Raw genomic sequence first — 21,539 nt, forward strand, 5'->3', positions numbered from 1 at the left:
ATCCAGATTTTTCCCGGGGACTTTTGGCGTGTATCCCACTCTGCCATGCCCCCCTCCAGGTGTTAGACCCCTTAAAACATCTTTTACATCACTTTTGTGGCCAGCATACATTTTTTTTTTTCAAAGTTCGCATCCCCATAGAAGTCTATTGCGGTTTGCGAACTTTAACGCGGACCGAACCTTACGCAGAAGTTCGCGAACCCGGTTCGCGAACCTAAAATCGGAGGTTCGGCCCAACTCTAGTGAACAGAAAGCATGTTCCTCAGAAGAATAAACAGTCTGAACTTCATGAAACTAAAGTAAGAGCTATGTAAAGATGGTAGGAAGTTTTCCTTGGGTGGGAGGTCTCGCTTATGTGGACTTGTTTCCTAATTGCCTGTTCAGCCACCCACTTGTTCATGAGGCCAATATCTGGTTTCCAAACGTGGTCAGAGGGAATCCTCATCGACTCGATGCCACCATATTGTGCCGGATCCCACATGAGCCTCAGATCATGCCAAGCCTGCCAGAAAGGAGGACAAAGAGAGTCAGAGAGTTTACACAGCTAGAGTCCAGTTTCTATTGTAATGCACAGAACAGGGAATTCTTTCACAAGCTTCTCCTTAGTCTCATGGAAGCTGCCAGTCTTGGACTTGCAGTGTAAGGTATTTACCTTCCTCCCAGTGATGCTAAACAGCCATGTCACTGTCCAGGATCCAGCACAGGAATGGCAGCCTCCAGCAGACAGTGTACCATGTCCATGGCTTGTCCCTCTAAAATTATACTTCTGCAGCACATTACAGAGTACATAGTCATGTCACTGACTGTCCTCAGAGGAGCTCACAGTCTAATCCTCCCATATTCATAGTCTAATGTCCTACCATATTATTATTATGTATTTATATAGCACTGACATCTTCTGCAGCACATTACAGAGTACATAGTCATGTCCCTGACTGTCCTCAGAGGAGCTCACACTCTAATCCTACCATAGTCAAAGTCTAATGTCCTACCATATTATTATTATGTATTTATATAGCACTGACATCTTCTGCAGCACATTACAGAGTACATAGTCACATCACTGACTGTCCTCAGAGGAGCTCACACTCTAATCCTACCATAGTCATAGTCTAATGTCCTACCATATTATTATTATGTATTTATATAGCACTGACATCTCCTGCAGCACATTACAGAGTGCATAGTCATGTCACTGACTGTCCTCAGAGGAGCTCACAATCTAATCCTACCATAGTCATAGTGTAATGTCCTACCATATTATTATTATGTATTTATATAGCACTGACATCTTCTGCAGCACATTACAGAATACATAGTCATGTCACTGACTGTCCTCAGAGGAGATCACACTCTAATCCTACCATAGCCATAGTCTAATGTCCTACCATATTATTATTATGTATTTATATAGCACTGACATCTTCTGCAGCACATTACGGAGTACATAGTCATGTCACTGACTGTCCTCAGAGGAGCTCAGCTCACACTCTAATCCTACCATAGTCATAGTCTAATGTCCTACCATATTATTATTATTATTATTATTATTATTATTATTATTATTATGTATTTATATAGCAGTGGCATTTTGCAGCACTTTGCAGAGTGCATAGTCATGTCACTGACTGTGCTCAGAGGAGCTCACTTTAATCCTACCATGGTCATAGTGTAAAGTCCTACCATATTATTATTATGTATTTATATAGCACTGACATCTTCTGCAGCACATTACAGAGTACATAGTCATGTCACTGACTGTCCTCAGAGGAGCTCACACTCTAATCCTACCATAGTCTAATGTCCTACCATATTATTATTATGTATTTATATAGCACTGACATCTTCTGCAGCACATTACAGAGTACATAGTCATGTCACTGACTGTCCTCAGAGGAGCTCAGCTCACACTCTAATCCTACCATAGTCATAGTCTAATGTCCTACCATATTATTATTATGTATTTATATAGCACTAACACCTTCTGCAGCACATTACGGAGTACATAGTCATGTCACTGACTGTCCTCAGAGGAGCTCACACTCTAATCCTACCATAGTCATAGTCTAATGTCCTACCATATTATTATTATGTATTTATATAGCACAGACATCTCCTGCAGCACTGTACAGAATACATAGTCATGTGACTGACTGTCCTCAGAGGAGCTCACTATCTAATCCTACCATAGTCATAGTCTAATGTCCTACCATATTATTATTATGTATTTATATAGCACTGACATCTTCTGCAACACATTACAGAGTACATAGTCATGCCACTGAGTGTCCTCAGAGGAGCTCACAATCTAATCCCACCATAGCCATATTGTAATGTCCTACCATATTATTATTATGTATTTATATAGCACTGACACCTTCTACAGCACATTACAGAGGGCGTAGTCATGTCACTGACTGTCCTCAGAGGAGCGCACACTCTAATCCTACCACAGTCATAGTGTAATGTCCTACCATATTATTATTATGTATTTATATAGCACGGACATCTCCTGCAGCACTGTACAGAGTACATAGTCATGTCATTGACTGTCCTCAGAGGAGCTCACAATCTAATCCTCCCATAGTCATAGTCTAATGTCCTACCATATTATTATTATGTATTTATATAGCACTGACATCTTCTGCAGCACATTACAGAGTGCATAGTCATGTCACTGACTGTCTTCAGAGGAGCTCACAATCTAATCCTATTCCCTATCATAGTCTGATGTCCTACCATATTATTATTATGTATTTATACAGCAGTGACATCTTCTGCAGCACATTACAGAGTACTTAGTCATGTCACTGACTGTCCTCAGAGGAGCTCACAATCTAATCCTACCATAGTCATAGTGTAATGTCCTACCATATTATTATTATATATTTATATAGCACTGACATCTTCTGCAGCACATTACAGAGTACATAGTCATGTCACTGACTGTCCTCAGAGGAGCTCACACTCTAATCCTACCATAGTCATAGTCTAATGTCCTACCATATTATTATTATGTATTTATATAGCACTGACATCTCCTGCAGCACTGTACAGAGTACATAGTCATGTCACTGACTGTCCTCAGAGGAGCTCACAATCTAATCCTACCATAGTCATAGTGTAATGTCCTACCACATTATTATTATGTATTTATATAGCACTGACATCTTCTGCAGCACATTACAGAGTACATAGTCATGTCACTGACTGTTCTCAGAGGAGCTCACAATCTAATCCTACCATAGTCATAGTCTAATGTCCTACCATATTATTATTATGTATTTATATAGCACTGACATCTTCTGCAGCACATTACAGAGTACATAGTCATGTCACTGACTGTCCTCAGAGGAGCTCACAATCTAATCCTGCCATAGTCGTAGTGTAATGTCCTACCACATTATTATTATGTATTTATAGAGCACTGACATCTTCTGCAGCACATTACAGAGTACATAGTCATGTCACTGACTGTCCTCAGAGGAGCTCACAATCTAATCCTGCCATAGTCATAGTGTAATGTCCTACCATATTATTATTATGTATTTATATAGCACTGACATCTTCTGCAGCACATTACAGAGTACATAGTCATGTCACTGACTGTAATCAGAGGAGCTCACACTCTAATCCTACCATAGTCATAATTTAATGTCCTCCCATATTATTACCTACTACTACTACTATTATTATTATTATTATTACTACTTATATAGCACTGACATCTTCTGAAGCACATTACAGTACATAGTATTATTATTTTATCATTATCGTTATTATCACTACGTATATAGCACTGATATCTTCTCTTCTGGGAAGTGGCTTCTGGTATATGTCACGTACCATGTTCAGGTAGACTTTCGTGGTCATCTCTTCATCCTTCTCATTCTGGAAACAAAATAAGACATCAGTAAGTTTATGAGAAACCTTCTTCCCCAGAGACACCCCAAAATCCCTGCACTGCTCTCACTGTCTCTCCACCCATGCAATATCACCTTACAGGCATGCTGCTCCTCTAAAGGTGGCCATACACTGGTCAATTTGCCATCAGATTCGACCAACAGATAGATCCCTCTCTGATCGAATCTGATCAGAGAGGGATCGTATGGCTGCCTTTACTGCAAACAGATTGTGAATCGATTTCAGCCTGAAACCGATCACAATCTGTGGTGGTGCTGCCGCTGCCTCCCCCCCCCCCCCCCCCCGCATACATTACCTGCTCTGGCCAGCGCGAGTCCCCGCTGTCACCAATGTCTTCTTCCCCGCTGGGTTCCGGGTTCCGGCTGGCTTCACTTCTTTCTGTCCGGGGAAGTATAAACAGTAGAGGGCGCTCTACTGTTTAAACTTCCTGCTGGGACGGGAAGTGAAGCCAGCCGGAACCCGGAACCCAGCGGAGAAGAAGACATTGGTGACACCGGGGACTCGCACTGGCCAGAGCAGGTAATACATTGCCGCTGTATTGCGTCGGTCGTCGGGCATTCGAAACGCCGCTATCGACGCACTCCTGACCCGGCGATCGAGAAAAATCTTCCACATGGATGGCTCGACGGGAATCGACGGGAACGATTGATTTCGGACGGAAATGAATCGTTTGCATTTGTGCAACGATTTCTCAGCAGATTCGATCACAGTGATCAAATCTGCTGTATATCAGCGGGAAAATCGTTAGGTGTATGGGCCCCTTTAGTAAACCCTCACCTCTACAGTTCATCATTATTTCTGTAACTAAACTGCTGCTCCTCTCTGCAGATCTCTACAGTGGCTCCTTCCACCACTCCTCATCTGCTGCTCCTCTCAGCATATCTCTATTCTGACTCCTCCCACTACTCCTCATCTGCTGCTCCTATCTGCATATCTCTATGCTGACTCCTCCCACCACTCATCATCTGCTGCTTCTCTCTGCAGATCTCTACAGTGGCTCCTCCCACCACTCTTCACCTGCTGCACCTCTCTGCACATCTCTACACTGGATCCTCCTACAACTCCTTGTCTGCTGCCCCGCTCTGCAAATATCTCTACTGGCTCCTCCCACCCTTCCTCATCTGCTGCTCCTTTCTGCAAATCTTTATGCTGGCCCCTCCCACCACTCCTCATCTGCTGCTTCTCTCTGCAAATCTCTACATTGACTGACTCCTCCCACACCTTCTCATCTGCTGCTCCTCTCTGCAGATTTCTAAAGTGGCTCCTCCCACCACTCTTCACCTGCTGCACCTCTCTGCACATCTCTACACTGGATCCTCCTACAATCCTTGTCTGCTGCCCCGCTCTGCAAATATCTCTACTGGCTCCTCCCACCCTTCCTCATCTGCTGCTCCTTTCTGCAAATCTTTATGCTGGCCCCTCCCACCACTCCTCATCTGCTGCATCTCTCTGCAAATCTCTACACTGGCCCCTCCCACCACTCCTGATCTGCTGCTCCTCTCTGTAAATCTCTACATTGACTCCTCCCACACCTTCTCATCTGCTGCTCCTCTCTGCAGATTTCTACAGTAGCTCCTCCCACCACTCTTCACCTGCTGCACCTCTCTACACTGGATCCTCCTACAACTCCTTGTCTGCTGCCCCGCTCTGCCAATATCTACATTGACACCTCCCACCCCTTCTCATGTGCTGCTCCTCTTTGCAAATCCCTACACTGGCTCCTCCCACCACTCCTTACCTGCAGTTCCACTCTGCAGATCCCTGTACTAGCTCCTCCCATTAATTCTGTAGGACACATTCACTCACCCATTGTTTTTACCTTTACCTGCTTTTAAGATCCACCTGGTGAAGCCATCTTCCCTTCTATCTAATCTCTTCATTGCTGATTAGCCACATCTCACAGCCTTACCCAGTGCTGGGCCGAAATTACGCATTAGCGTAATTATGCATCGTAATTCACTACAAATGCACCGTAAGCGTTACGTCTAAGGTTACGGTATTACGCGTAATTAATTACGCGTAGACCGTAGGTTACGTTATTACGCGTAACAAATTACGCGTAAGACAGTAAACTCCCATTGAAATTACACAGTCTGCCGTAATCGCGTAATATTACGCTCCCGTATAATATAAAAAAGCCGCCGACTTTAAGGGTTAATAGCAAAGCCCCCTTAAGTGCTAAGAGCCTCAAATTTGGAGAATATATTAAGGAGATCAGAAGGAATAAGAGGAAATTTTTTTTATTCAAAAAGACCTTATAGTTTTTGAGAAAATCGATGTTAAAGTTTCAAAGGAAAAATATATACATTTAAAAACCCGCCGACTTTAACGGTTAATAGCAAAGCCTGCTTAAAATTTAGGAACACCAAATTCACAGGGTATATTAAGGGGATCAGTGGAAATAAGAGGACATTTTTTTTTTCAAAAAGACCTTATAGTTTTTGAGAAAATCGATTTTTAAGTTTCAAGGGCAAAAATGTCTTTTAAATGCGGAAAATGTCAGTTTTTTTTGCACAGGTAACAATAGTGTTTTATTTTCATAGATTCCCCCAAGTGGGAAGAATTTTACTTACTTCGTTCTGAGTGTGGGAAATATTTAAAAAAAAACGACGTGGGGTCCCCCCTCCCAGACCTCTTTAACCCCTTGTCCCCCATGCAGACTGGGATAGCCAGAATGCGGAGCACCGGCCGCGTGGGGCTCCGCACCCTGACTATACCAGCCCGCATGGTCCATGGATTGGGGGGTCTCGGAAGGGGAGGGGCAGCCAAGCTTTCCCCTCCCCCTCCGAGCCCTTGTCCAATCCAAGGACAAGGGGCTCTTCTCCACCTCCGATGGGCGGTGGAGGTGGAGGCCGCGATTTCCTGGGGGGGTTCATGGTGGCATCTGGGAGTCCCCTTTAAAAAGGGGTCCCTCAGATGCCCACCCCCCTCCCAGGAGAAATGAGTATAGAGGTACTTGTACCCCTTACCCATTTCCTTTAAGAGTTAAAAGTAAATAAATACACAAACACATAGAAAAAGTATTTTAATTGAACAAAAAACATAACCACGAAAAAAGTCCTTTAATATTCTTAATTAACCATTAATACTTACCTGTCCCTTTAAAAGCCAGTTCCCACGCAATATCCTCGGAAATATACTAATCAGTTACAATGTAACAAAGTTGTTACAATGTAACAACTTTGTTACTTTGTAACTCCACCGCACCCGACGTCACTCGCCGCTCACCCGCCGGCCGCCGCATACACGCTAAGTCCCCGCCGGCTCCCGCCGTCCACTCCGCCCACACCTGTCACCCATATACATGCTGGCACCCATGGGTGCCAGCATGTATATAGGTGACATGTGGGAGAGGCGGGGAGGGCAGCGAGAGCCGGCGGGACTTAGCGTCCTGCACACCCGACAGAGCTCTGAGCTATATAGCTCAGAGCTCTCTAAGCATCTTTGTATTTGGGCTCCAAGGAGCCCCATTGGTCCTTAGCAGACCAATGGGGTTCCTTTAAATCAGAAGGAACCCCATTGGTCTGCTAAGGACCAATGGGGCTCCTTGGAGCCCAAATACAAAGATGCTTAGAGAGCTCTGAGCTATATAGCTCAGAGCTCTGTTGGGTGTGCAGGACGCTAAGTCCCGCCGGCTCTCGCTGCCCTCCCCGCCTCTCCCACATGTCACCTATATACATGCTGGCACCCATGGGTGCTAGCATGTATATGGGTGACAGGTGTGGGCAGAGTGGACGGCGGGAGCCGGCGGTGACTTAGCGTGTATGCGGCGGCCGGCGGGTGAGCGGCGAGTGACGTCGGGTGTGGTGGAGTTACAAAGTAACAAAGTTGTTACATTGTAACAACTTTGTTACATTGTAACTGATTAGTATATTTCCGAGGATATTGCGTGGGAACTGGCTTTTAAAGGGACAGGTAAGTATTAATGGTTTATTAAGAATATTAAAGGACTTTTTTCGTGGTTATGTTTTTTGTTCAATTAAAATACTTTTTCTATGTGTTTGTGTGTTTATTTACTTTTAACTCTTAAAGGAAATGGGTAAGGGGTACAAGTACCTCTATACTCATTTCTCCTGGGAGGGGGGGTGGGCATCTGGGGGACCCCTTTTTAAAGGGGACTCCCAGATGCCATCATGAACCCCCCCCCAGGAAATCGTGGCCTCCACCTCCACCGCCCATCGGAGGTGGAGAAGAGCCCCTTGTCCTTGGATTGGACAAGGGCTCGGAGGGGGAGGGGAAAGCTTGGCTGCCCCTCCCCTTCCGAGACCCCCCAATCCATGGACCATGCGGGCTGGTATAGTCAGGGTGCGGAGCCCCACGCGGCCGGTGCTCCGCATTCTGGCTATCCCAGTCTGCATGGGGGACAAGGGGTTAAAGAGGTCTGGGAGGGGGGACCCCACGTCGTTTTTTTTTAAATATTTCCCACACTCAGAACGAAGTAAGTAAAACTCTTCCCACTTGGGGGAATCTATGAAAATAAAACACTATTGTTACCTGTGCAAAAAAAAACTGACATTTTCCGCATTTAAAAGACATTTTTGCCCTTGAAACTTAAAAATCGATTTTCTCAAAAACTATAAGGTCTTTTTGAAAAAAAATTGTTTTCCTCTTATTCCCACTGATCCCCTTAATATACCCTGTGAATTTGGTGTTCCTAAATTTTAAGCAGGCTTTGCTATTAACCGTTAAAGTCGGCGGGTTTTTAAATGTATATATTTTTCCTTTGAAACTTTAACATCGATTTTCTCAAAAACTATAAGGTCTTTTTGAAAAAAATTTTTTTCCTCTTATTCCTTCTGATCTCCTTAATATATTCTCCAAATTTGAGGCTCTAAGCAATTAAGGGGGCTTTGCTATTAACCCTTTAAGTCGGCGGCTACCTAACATTGATCCATGCGTCAACTTTTCCGCTTGGCAGCATGACCTTACGCATTAATTGCTAGTAGGATTTTACGCGCAAGCCAATAATGTAACAACCTGAATTACGGTATTCTTACGCGTAATTGCGTAAGGGCTATGCGTAATTACAGACATGTACCGTAAATGAATGTCTACGCAGTAAGCGTAATTCCGTAATGCGTAATTGCGTAAAATTATGCGTAATGATCCGTAAGCGTAGTTTTTTCCATTACGCCCAGCACTGGCCTTACCAGATTGAGGAGCTGAGACAGGACCATCCCCAGCTGCACCGTCACCCTCTCCTGAGGGCTCCTCGTGGGACGGACAAGGACGCTGTAATTCTCAAAGAGCTTATCCCGCAGCTCCCCCTCCTTGTTGGTGGCGCAGACTCCTGGTGGTGACAGACAGAATGACACATGAGATGCTGAACACAACACTTCCTCAGGTGTACAAGTAACCATGACACACGGCAAGTTATGAACACTAGTGCACCACGCCCATAATTGGGAGACCCACCCTCTTGTGACTAATGTGACATTATAGCACAGTCCAGGTTTGTACTGTACATACACATGTTTATCTCATCATGTCACCTCGGGTGTACTATACAGTTAACCTGTAACGTGACGTGTCCTGGGGGGTACTTACCTCAGGAGGGGGAAGCCTCTGGATCTGATTGAGGCTTCCCCCGTCCTCCTCCGTCCCACGGTGGTCTCCAATGTGCCCCTCCGCACAGCAAGCATGTAAATATTTACCTCTCCGGCTCCAGCGCAGGCGCAGTAGCGGCTCTCGGCTCGGGATCAGGCGGAAATAGCCGATCCTAGTCAGGTCTGCTCTACTAGAAGCAAGCTGCCTGTGCAGTACAGCGGACCTGACTGGGATCGGCTATTTCTGCCTTAGCCCATCGGGGAGCTGCTGCTGCGCCTGAGCTGGTACCGGGGAGTTAAACATTGCAGGTGCTACTGCGCCTGCATTACGGCACAACAGATTGTCAGCTGTGGCTTCTGAGGGGCCCAGCGAGACCACTGTGGGATGGAGGAGAACAAGGGTAGCCTCGATGGGATCCAGCCCCCCCCCCCCCCCCCTGAGGTAAGTACCCTCCAGGGGAACTTTTTTTTGTTACAGGGCCTCTTTAAGGCTGACTGTATTGAAGTATTTAGGTATAATTACCCAATGTTTGCTGCCACTTATGTTTATGAAGGTTACGTTTATGTGGGTAGACATCCCTTGTATCTGATGGAGCCCGGAGCCTGGTGAGTGTCAAGCTGTATCTTCCACCACGTGAGAGGAGGAGGGGCCCTGAAGTAAGTCTAAAGGTTACCAGGCAGAAATGTGGGCCATCCCACGAGTCACTTGCCTTCATCTGGTTGGTGGATTCTGGATCAATTTGTAGGCAGGGCTCTTTTAATATAGGTGGGACACACAGGACCACAGGCAGCAAACTCCTCCCCCCCCCCCCTCTCCATTCCTGACAATAAACCTAAAACTCTGCTATAAATATTGAATAAAATAACACAATAGTAATTTGGCGGCAGTAAAAGGCTGTGATACTTCATTACTGGAATTAACATAGATATGGATAACTTTAAAGGCACTATGGCGAAAAATTGTAAAATGTAAAATATGTGCAAACATAGACAAATAAGAAGTATGTTTTCTCCAGAGTAAAATGAGCCATACATTACTTTTCTCCTATGTTGCTGTCACTTACAGTAGGTAGTAGAAATCTGACAGAAGTGACAGGTTTTGGACTAGTCCATCTCTTCATAGGGGATTCTCAGCAAGGCTTTTATTCTTAATAAAGATATTCCCTAAAAAGGATTTAAACAATGATGCCGGCCGGCTTTCCTGCTCAGTACACAGTTTTTTGACAATTGGACAGAACAAATGCCATTCACTAAGTGCTTTTGAAAATAAAGAAATCCCTGAGAATCCCCCCATGAAGAGATGAACTAGTCCAAAACCTGTCGCTTCTGTCAGATTTCTACTGCCTACTGTAAGTGACAGCAACATTAGATAAAAGTAATTCATGGCTCATTTTACTCTGGAGAAAATGGACTTCTTATTTGTATATGTTTGGACATAATTAAATGTTAAAATTTTTCGCCATAGTGCCCCTTTAACTAGAACTTTCATATTAGGGCACTTGTAGATAACATCATATTGTTCACGTCTGCCCAGTCTCAACATGTCCCAGCAGTGATCCTTCCAGCATTATAATAAACCCCATCTCCCCTGTGCCAGGCTGACGAGACCACATAATAAGTACCACAACCAGTGGTGCTCAGATACCACTTTTCACTATCTGGAACTCATAAGGATCCAGATATCCGCTAAAAACATAACACCTCCCTCTCTCCCTGGGATTTTTAGTATGTCAAAAGCACGCTCACATACTTTGGCCAGGAATTGAACCCAGGTCCATTGCTTGGAGAGCAGCTATGCTCACCACTATACCACCAACCACACACACAGCAAAGGACAGCACTTTGAAGTCTGGAAGATTCCTGGGCAAGGGTGGGAAGGATGAAAAGCTAGGTGGCCATGCAACCATTCCTGCTAACCTAAAGCTTACTTATAAACCAAAGTACACCTAGCAGCAGGGCCGGCCCTAGACTTTTTGCCGCCTGAGGCAAATTTTGAAAAAATTGCCACCGCCGCCGCCCCCCTCCAGCTCGGGGCCGCCGAGCTGGAGGGGTAGTTGGCAGGATGGGGGTATTGGGCCTAGCGGCGGGGAGGGGGGTCGGACCCCCCCCTCCCTCGCCTGGGTCCCCCGATCTGCGCTCCCCTCCAGCCTAAAATAGAAGCAGCCACTATTTGTAAGAGGCATGGGCGGGGAGGACTCACCTCTTCCCAGTGTGCGCTCCACTGACATCACTTCCTGCAGCGTTGCAGGAAGTGACGTCAGTGGAGCGCACGCAGAAACGAGGAAGAGGTGAGTCCTCCCCGCCCGTGCCTCTTACGAGTAGCGGGTGCTTCTATTTAAGGCTGGAGAGGAGCGCAGATCGGGGGACCCAGGCGAGGGAGGGGGGGTCCGACCCCCCTCCCCGCCGCTAGGCCCAATACCCCCGTCCTGCCAACTACCCCTCCAGCTCGGCGGCCGGCTCCCCGCACCCACGGACGGGCAGGTGCCGCTCCTGGAAATTTGCCGCCTGAGGCAAAAGTTTCACCCCGCCTCATGAGCGGGCCAGCCCTGCCTAGCAGAGGATGGTTTCAATTCATCAACCTCTGGGTGATGGGCCCAGCACACTTCCACTGCACCACTCTGCTGCCACACAGGGAATGCTTTGTTGTAGGTAAAAGTGGCTTTGAACTTCTTGGAGCAGACTTGCTTTTGACATACTAAAAATCCCTGGAAGTCGAGAGAGAGAGAGAGAGAGAGGTGGTGGTGGTCCTTGTCCTTCTTTTTGCTATTGAACCTATAATCCGGATTCGGATATCTGGGAGAAATCCGCGGATATCCGGGTTGGCCGTGAAATTATCCGCAGATAGCTATCAGGATTTCTGCTCAACTATCCGGAATCCGGATCCAGCTGGATAGGGTAAAAATGGTTGGATATCCGGGTTACCCGGATATCTGAAATCCGTATGAGCATCCCTGACCACAACAACATGGGAGGGAGCTTGGAAATCCTGCCCATTGGAAGAGGTACATATTTAAAGTGAACCAGAGGTGCAAATAAACAATTGTATTTATCCGTCTACTCCTAAAAATGACTTTTTTAAGTGTCCCAGGGTTTTCCTTTATATTTAAAAATGTACAAAGTTGGTTGAATGTTTTACTCTTATCTCTACTCAGTGGCAGCCTATTAAGTGTCCCAGAGTTAGAAAAACAAGTCAACTGTTCATGTATTTTATGTCTCCCTGCCCTCTGCAGATGTAATGTCCAGCACCGTCCTCCTACGATTCTCCGTTAGCCGCCGCCGGTCCCGGTCTAATCCTTTCTGCTATAGAACTGCAGCTGCGTGGCTGCGCGCATGCTCGCTCCCGCGCGCATCATCAGGAGCTTGCTGCGCAGGCACAGTACAAGAAAACGTTGTACTTCGCCTGCACAGTAAGCTTCCGATGACGTGCATGGGAGTGAGCATTATTCGTCTATTTAGACGAATAATTCAACCGGGCCGGCGGGGAGCGGAGGATCGTAGGAGGACGGCGCAGGACGTCACAGCTGCAGGGGGCCGATAGAAGCCCCAGGTAAGTGGCAGTTTTTTGTTTTTAATACCCTACACAGAACTCCTTTAAAAGGGAATCCCAGATACCACCATGAACCGCCCCCCCTGGGCATTGTTGGTACCCACCTCTTCCTGGGGCACCGGAGGTGAGGAAGAGCCCCTTGTCCATGGATTGCACAAGGGCTCCAAGGGGAGGGGAAGGCTTAGCCAACCTTCTTCCCCCGGAGCCGTCCACACCCTGTACCATGCTGGCTGGTATAGCTCAGGGTGCGAAGTCCCAGTTAGCCGGGGTTCTGCAGTGTGGCTACCCCATCCTGCATGGGGGACAAGGGGTTACAGAGGCTCGGAAGGGGGGACCCCATGTCATTTTTTTATATTTCCCAACACTCTGAATTTTTTTTTTTTTAAATAGATTGCCAATGCCAATGCCAATGATTCTTACACAGCCATATTGCGGCTGTATAGCGATCCCTGGCCAAAGCGTTGCCACTTCCCTGGAGATTCCAGACTCCATGGAAACCCGTCATTTTCTGCTCTTTCTTTTCATATATGTAAATTTACACCACCGTTAAGTTGATACATCTGTCGCTAACCACATTTAAATGTATACTTTTTCAAAGGGCTTTTTCAAAAAATGTTTTTCTTCTTGTACCCACTGTCATCCGCCACATAGCCTGCAAATTTGGTGTCTCTAGCACAAACAGCGGCTTTGCTATTAATTGTGAAAGTCGGCATCTGTTGACTTTAATGTAAAAAATGCATTTAAAAAAAGGACGGAGGGATTGGGGTTTATAAAAAGGGCCAGTTGGTAGCTGTGTGTGTCGTCCTGTTTTTGCCTTAGTCCTTTTTGTCACCTCTGTCCCCCACTCATGACCCTTTACTCTATATCTCCAGTTACCCCTCAGAACCCCCTGTGCTGTGTGCCCCCTCCTCACCCCTCTGTCCCCTCAGACCCCCCCTGTGCTGTGTGCCCCCTCCTCACCCCTTTGTCCCCTCAGACCCCCCCTGTGCTGTGTGCCCCCTCCTCACCCCTCTGTCCCCTCAGACCCCCCCTGTGCTGTGTGCCCCCTCCTCACCCCTCGGTCCCCTCAGATCCCCCTGTGCTGTGTGCCCCCTCCTCACCCCTCTGTCCCCTCAGACCCCCCCTGTGCCGTGTGCCCCCTCCTCACCCCTCTGTCCCCTCAGACCCCCCCTGTGCTGTGTGCCCCCTCCTCACCCCTCGGTCCCCTCAGATCCCCCTGTGCCGTGTGCCCCCTCCTCACCCCTCTGTCCCCTCAGACCCCCCCTGTGCTGTGTGCCCCCTCCTCACCCCTCGGTCCCCTCAGATCCCCCTGTGCTGTGTGCCCCCTCCTCACCCCTCGGTCCCCTCAGATCCCCCTGTGCCGTGTGCCCCCTCCTCCCCCCTCTGTCCCCTCAGACCCCCCCTGTGCTGTGTGCCCCCCCAGTTCCTGCCCGGGACCCCCAGTTTACCTTGTAGAAGGGCCGCACAGAGCAGCAGCGTCAGTAGGAGCCCTGTGTCCTCCTCCATGTCTGTCTGTCCCCTCGGACCCCCCCTTCCTTCCTTGGCTGCAGCTGCCGGACGTGTGTGACAGACGAGACAACAAGGGGGGGCTCTGTTGTGTCATTCACAAAACTCTCACACCTGTCACCCCCTGTCACCTGTCACCGCTCAGCAAGGTTCAGGATTCAAGCACTTTATTGTCATTGTGTAACACAACAAAGTGACTTTTCATGACAGCCCCACGTTGCATATACGGGAAATAATGATAGTGACAAAGGATAGAAATACAGGAATTATACAAGTAAGCGGTAAGCGGGGGGGCGGGATCAGCACAGACAGGACAAACTCCCAGACACAGGATATAGGGGAAGATTTACACAGAGGTCTTGCAGAGCGGCAGAATAACAATGAGAGAATATCGATATGGTCATTTCGCCATGATTCTCTTTGAGAAGGTTTCACGATTTTGCACAGATGAGAACATTCCCGGACGTCGCTGGGCGGGAGAAATCACATCTTCCAGATCGTTTTCCTGCTCGGCAAAGTGAAGATCTTGGAAAAAATATGTTTAATGTTCACAAAAAATGTAGAAAATTCACAGTTAGGTGAAAATGTAAACTTTGTTGTAAAAACAACTTTAACAAAACCTGGAACTCATTCCTGCTGCAGAACGCAGGAGAGCAGAAGAGATCCAGTACAGCTGGCCTAGGTTTATTCTATTGTCCGTGCCATGCTCTGATATAACCCAGGCTGGATGCAGGCAATCCTACTAATCCTACTAATATAATAAATGGGAAAGTTTGGATATTTGGATGTTTGTTACTCGATCACGCAAAAACGGCTGAACGGATTTGGATGAAATTTGGCACACACATAGTACATTACCTGGAATAAAGTATAGGATACTTTTTATTCCCATAACCAAAAAGGGGGCGGAGACAAATACAAATGTCACTGGAAAATGTAAACTGCAGCCATTCTTACACTGTTAATGGTAGGGTTCTCAAACTTTGCACAGTTGGTCGCTGGGTGACTGGGATTAATATTCAGAAAGGTGGGAGGAGCCTACAAAAGCCAATCATGATTCACCTATTGATTTTTAAGGGGAATATTTACATTGCTGCCATTCTTGCACTGTTAATGGCACAAGCCTCAAACCTGGTACAGTTGATCTTTGGGTGACTGGGGTTCAATTTGAGAAATGGGGGTGGAGCCACAAACAGCCAATTAGATATGTTTCATTCCAATGCAAATCTCACAAACTTGGTAATTGAGTAATTGATTAATTGTGTGTTAGGGTTAGAAAAGTGGGCACAGCCAACACCAGATAAATACATAAGCGGGCAACGCGGGGTCATAAGTGGGCGGAGACAAATACAAATTTTACTGGGAAAATGTAAACTGCAGCCATTCTTACACTGTTAATGGTGGGTTCTCAAACTTTGCAGTTAATTACTGGGTGACTGGGATAAATATTCAGAAAAGTGGGTGGAGCCTACAAAAGACAATCAAAAATTACCTATTGATTTTTCAGGGGAATATTTCATTGCTGCCATTCTTGCACTGTTAATGGCACAAGCCTTACAGGGATACTGTAGGGGGTCAGAGGAAAATGAGTTGAACTTACCCGGGGCTTCGAACGGTCCCCCGCAGACATCCTGTGTTGGCGCACCCACTCACTGATGCTCCGGCCCCGCCTCCGGTTCACTTCTGGAATTTCAGACTTTAAAGTCTGAAAACCACTGCGCCTGCGTTGCCGTGTCCTCGATCCCGCTGATGTCATCAAGAGCGCACAGCACAGGCCCAGTATGGTCTGTGTCTGCGCAGTACACTCCTGGTGACATCAGCGGAAGCGAGGACACGGCAACGCAGGCGCAGTGGTTTTCTGACTTTAAAGTCAGAAATTCCAGAAGTGAACTGGAGGTTCGGGGCCGGAGCATCGGTGAGTGGCTGTGCCAACACAGGATGTCTGCGGGGGACCATTAGAAGCCCCGGGTAGGTTCAGCTCATTTTCCCCCGACCCCCCTACAGTATGCCTTTAAACCTGGTTCAGTTGATCATTGGGTGACTGGGGTTTAAATTGATAAAAGGGGGTGGAGCCACACACAGAAAATCTTATTTGTTTCATTTTAATGCAGGTTATGGATGCAAAAAAAAAGTAAAGCTCACAAACTTGGTCATTGAGTAATTGAGTAATTGTGTGTTAAGGTTAGGAAAAGTGGGCGTAGCCAACACCAGCTAAATACATAATCGGGCAATACTGGGTCATCAGTGGGCGGAGACAAGTACACATTTCACTGAGAAAATGTAAACTGCAGCCATTCTTACACTGTTAATGGTAGAGTTCTCAAACTTTGCACAGTTGGTCACTGGGTGACTGGGATTAATATTCAGAAAAGTGGGTGGAGCCTACAAAAGCCAATCAAAATTCATGTATTGATTTTCAAGGGGAATATGTAATTGCTGCCATTCTTGCACTGTTAATGGCACAAGCCTTAAACCTGGTACAGTTGGTCATTGGGTGACTGGGGTTCAAATTTAGACAAAGGGGTGGAGCCACAAACAGCCAATCAGATTTGTTTAATCTCAATGCAAATTATTGATGCCAAAGACCGCAAAGCGCACAAACTTGGTCATTGAGTAATTGTGTGTTAGGGTTAGAAAAAGGAGGCGGAGCCAACACCAGCGAAATACATACCTGAACAATGTCAGGAAATCAGTGGGTGGAGAAAAATACAAATTTAATTGTGCAAATGTAAACTGCAGCCATTCTTACACTGTGAATGGCAGGATTCTCAAACTTTGCACAGTTGGTCACTGGGTGACTGGGATTAATATTCAGAAAGGTGGGTGGAGTGTACAAAAGCCAATCACGATTCACCTATTGATTTTTAAGGGGAATTTTTAATTGCTGCCATTCTTGCACTGTTAATGGCACAAGCCTCTTGCACTGTTAATCACCTGCACCTGGTACACTTGGCCATTGGGTGATGTGGCTTCAAATTCAGAAAAGGGGTGGAGCCACAGCCATTCAGATTTATTTTATTTCAATGCAAATTATTGATGCCAAAGACCGAAAAGCTCACAAACTAGGTCATTAAAGAGACACTGAAGTGAAAAAAAATGATGATATTATGATTTGTATGTGTAGTAGCACAGCTAAGAAATAAAACATTAAGATCAGATATATCAGTCTAATTGTTTCCAGTACAGGAAGAGTTAAGAAACTCTAGTTGTTATCTGTATGCAAAAAAGCCATAAGCTCTACGACTTTCAAAGTCGTGGAGAGGGCTGTTATCTGACTTTTATTATCTCAACTGTTCCTTAACTATTTATTTTTTCTCTGCCAGGGGAGAGTTCATTAGTTCACAGACTGCTCTGAAAGAATCATTTTAAATGCTGAGTGTTGTGTAATCTGCACATATTATAGAATGATGCAATGTTAGAAAAAACACTATATACCTGAAAATAAAAATATGAGAATATTTTCTTTGCTGCTAATCTTCTAGTAATTATTCATAGTACACAACCAATTCATTATATCATATTTTTTTTCGCTTCAGTGTCTCTTTAAGTAATTAAGTAATTGTGTGTTAGGGTTAGGAAAAGGTGGCGGGGCCAAGACCAGCCAAATACATACTCGGGCAACGCCGGGCATCCAGCTAGTAATATAATAAATGGGAAAGTTTGAATGTTTGTTACTCGATCTGCAAAAGTACAAACGGTAACAATTACAGATGAAATCATGATTTTTCATGAGATTTCACATTATGATTTTGCAACATAATTCTGGTAATTCTGATTTTTAATGTGAAATTATGTCTGTCAACATGGCTCGTCAGTATCTGTACAAAGCATATTATCTGTGTAATCATATTGCCTGATTTGTGGTTCTATGAAATCAGCTCTGAAACAGTTCATAGTTTGCACTTTGCAGTGCTTACAGATTTCCCTCCTACATCTAGGGTGAAAATTGCTCTCACCAATACGAGAGCAGCTGTTATAATGTAGAGATGTGTAGTCAATGAGAGAAAGTCTTAGTTCAGAGAGGGAGGAAGTGGCTAGAATGTTCTAGAAACTGGGGTAGTGAGCCTGGAGCAGAGGGAACAAGAAGAGACTGGATAGAGATCTGAGGGATTACACAGTGTTCCACACAAAGAACTGAGCTGTCTGTGAGGTGACATTCTTCCTCCACTGTGTCCTGTGCATGCATCCTTTCTAAAGAAGAGTGTTTACAGGCGACTGACTGTTTTCTCCCGCCTCATCTGAAGGAACTATTCACAAGGCCAGATTTCAGTGAGTGAATTTCTGTGGATTGTAACTTTCACATAATCAGTCCTCCCAGGGTCATATTGGCATAACAACCTGCTCTGAGGTGTCTAGGCCTATCAGAAGAGGATCATTCATATATATCTAATAGTCCAGCTTATGTCATCTTCCTGCTGCTGCTCTCCTGAGTGAAGCTTCTTGTGGATTACAAATACTGTTTTATATATGAGCTCCAACTGCCAGCCTACTACTTAGACTAACATTGGCCAGTGTTTATCTGAGATTGATTATAACAGACGTTTAAACATTTGTATAAATGACCTAAGTAGTCTCGGGATTCGAATGTTATCAGCATAATCTTGAAAAGGATTCTCCATTTTGTAAGTAACCATTGGAGCGAGCAAAGGAGTATAGTGGAGTTGGTTTGTTATCAGCTTATTTTGGAAGACCTGCATAGAGAGCATTGCAAGACTCCATCTGTGATGTGGTGAGGGTGTGAACCAGAGATGGGAGGTCCTCTGAAGGTAAAAGGGGCTTCATTTTGGCAATATTTTCTACTAGGGTGACTGCAGGAAGTTTCACAACACCAAGGATTTCACAATACCAAACGTGAGTTTTTAATGTTAATTCCCCAGCAGTTGATCTGGGCAGAAGATCAGAGTTATGTGGGCCAGCTCGCCTCCACACCGCAGCAGCCATCAGTGTCACTCACTTCTCCACTTGTCTCCAGTGCAGAAGCTTCCTCTTCCCCTTTTTCTGCAATGCTGCCCAAGTCCATAGCTGCTGGCCACAATGCAAACAAGCACAGAGAGCAAGGTGGCTGCTGCACAGGTGGCTAGCAGCAGAGTGCCGCAGTCAGACGCTCGCCTGATCTCCCTGCATTGCAGCATTTGCAAGCTTGGAAATGCTGCTCCGGGTTTAGCCTGCTGCTTTGGTGCCCTTGCTCCTGTGGTGCCCTAGGCCATGGCCTAGGCGGCCATGGCCTAAATCCGGACATGATGATCAGCATGGAGTTCCAGAATACACATATGCAGTGTGCAGAGTCTTTCCTTTTTTATTTGAGAATTTCAATCTTTTTTTTTTTTTTTTCCGTTCAAACTAAATATTGGACTAAATTGATGTAGCACACAAGTGTATTCAATTTTGAAACAATCATAAGAAAAAGGATCAATTAAAACATCACAATTGGGTTGTAAGTAAAAATCCAGAGAGGAAAAAATGATTTAGATTTGATCAGAAATGACATTTATATGAAAGCGGCGGTCTTTTTTGCATGCGTCATTGTGAGTAATTGCATGATGTCACAAACACAACCACTGCGACGTGTGAGGGTAGCGGTTGCTGTGTATGTGTACCTTAAACGTCAGGAGACTTACCTGTTTCTGACTCCTCCTCTATAGCTTGGTTTTACCTTCAGAAATCTATTCCCCATCAACTTTTCTTAAAAACATTACATCTATTACTACAATCCCATTCTCCTTTATTCCTCATCTTACATTCTACTACAAATAGTTCCTTTTATGTTGAATTTAGGCATACAATTTGTAGGGTTGAAAGAATTTCATACAATCTACCACACACCATTCAATCTCTGGGAAAATTGATCTAATTTTTCCAACCTTCCCAATCGACAATTCTCAAGAAAAGTGTAAATTCCAAATTTCACACCCTACACACCCTACACACACACACCCTACACACACACACCCTACACACACACACCCTACACACACACACCCTACACACACACACCCTACACACACACACACACACACACACACACACACACACACACACACACACACACACACACACACACACACACACACACACACACACACACACACACACACACACATCCACCCACCCACCCACACACACACACACACACCTACTTCCACACACACACACCTACTTCCACACATACACACCTACTTCCACACATACACACCTACTTCCACACATACACACACACACACACACACACACACACACATCCACAGACACACACACACTACATCCACTACATCCACACATACACTACATCCACACATACACCACACACACACACACACACACACACACACACACACACACACACACACACACACATATCCACTGACTGACACACACACACACACACTGCATACACACTACACACGCACTCACTTACTACACACCACACACACACACACACATCACTACACACACACATCACTACACACACACATATCACTACACACACACACACACACACACACACAGCCACACTACACACACACACATCCACAGACACACACACACTACACATACACATACACACACACACACACACATACATACATGCACACATCCGCAGACACACACACATCCGCAGACACACACACATCCGCAGACACACACACACACACATCCACAGACACACACACACACTACACACATCCACAGACACACACACACACACACATCCACAGACACACACACACACTACACACACACACACACACACACATCCACAGACACACATAACTACACACACACTGTACACACACACACACACACACACACACACACACACACACACTCACAGACTGTACACACACACACACACACACACACATATGCACATCCACAGACACACACACACTCTTGCAGTTGCCAGACTTCCTCCAATACATATCAGAGAAGGGGGGGTCGTTTTTGCATTGATTAGTGAAGTACAGATTCCATATTCCAACTTTTTTACGGGAAATATGAACATAATACCAACAAAG

The 21,539-nt window shown here is 45.7% G+C and overlaps 1 protein-coding gene across 1 annotated transcript in view; it reads right to left on the bottom strand.

Moving 5' to 3' along the window:
• CHRNB1 (cholinergic receptor nicotinic beta 1 subunit) overlaps positions 1 to 14,544 on the bottom strand; it is a 56,185-nt gene extending 41,641 nt beyond the window's left edge. Inside the window, exons 1-4 of the mRNA XM_068273835.1 lie at positions 14,466 to 14,544; positions 9,075 to 9,214; positions 3,847 to 3,891; positions 393 to 502 (exon numbers count right to left, since the gene is read on the bottom strand). Coding sequence (XP_068129936.1) covers positions 393 to 502; positions 3,847 to 3,891; positions 9,075 to 9,214; positions 14,466 to 14,523 — 353 coding nt within the window. The 5' untranslated portion in view covers positions 14,524 to 14,544. The remainder of the gene's footprint in view (positions 1 to 392; positions 503 to 3,846; positions 3,892 to 9,074; positions 9,215 to 14,465) is intronic.
• Positions 14,545 to 21,539: the final 6,995 nt, after the last annotated feature.

This window comes from Hyperolius riggenbachi, chromosome 3 (genome assembly GCF_040937935.1).
Source record: "Hyperolius riggenbachi isolate aHypRig1 chromosome 3, aHypRig1.pri, whole genome shotgun sequence".
NCBI classification, from domain to species: Eukaryota; Metazoa; Chordata; class Amphibia; order Anura; family Hyperoliidae; genus Hyperolius; species Hyperolius riggenbachi.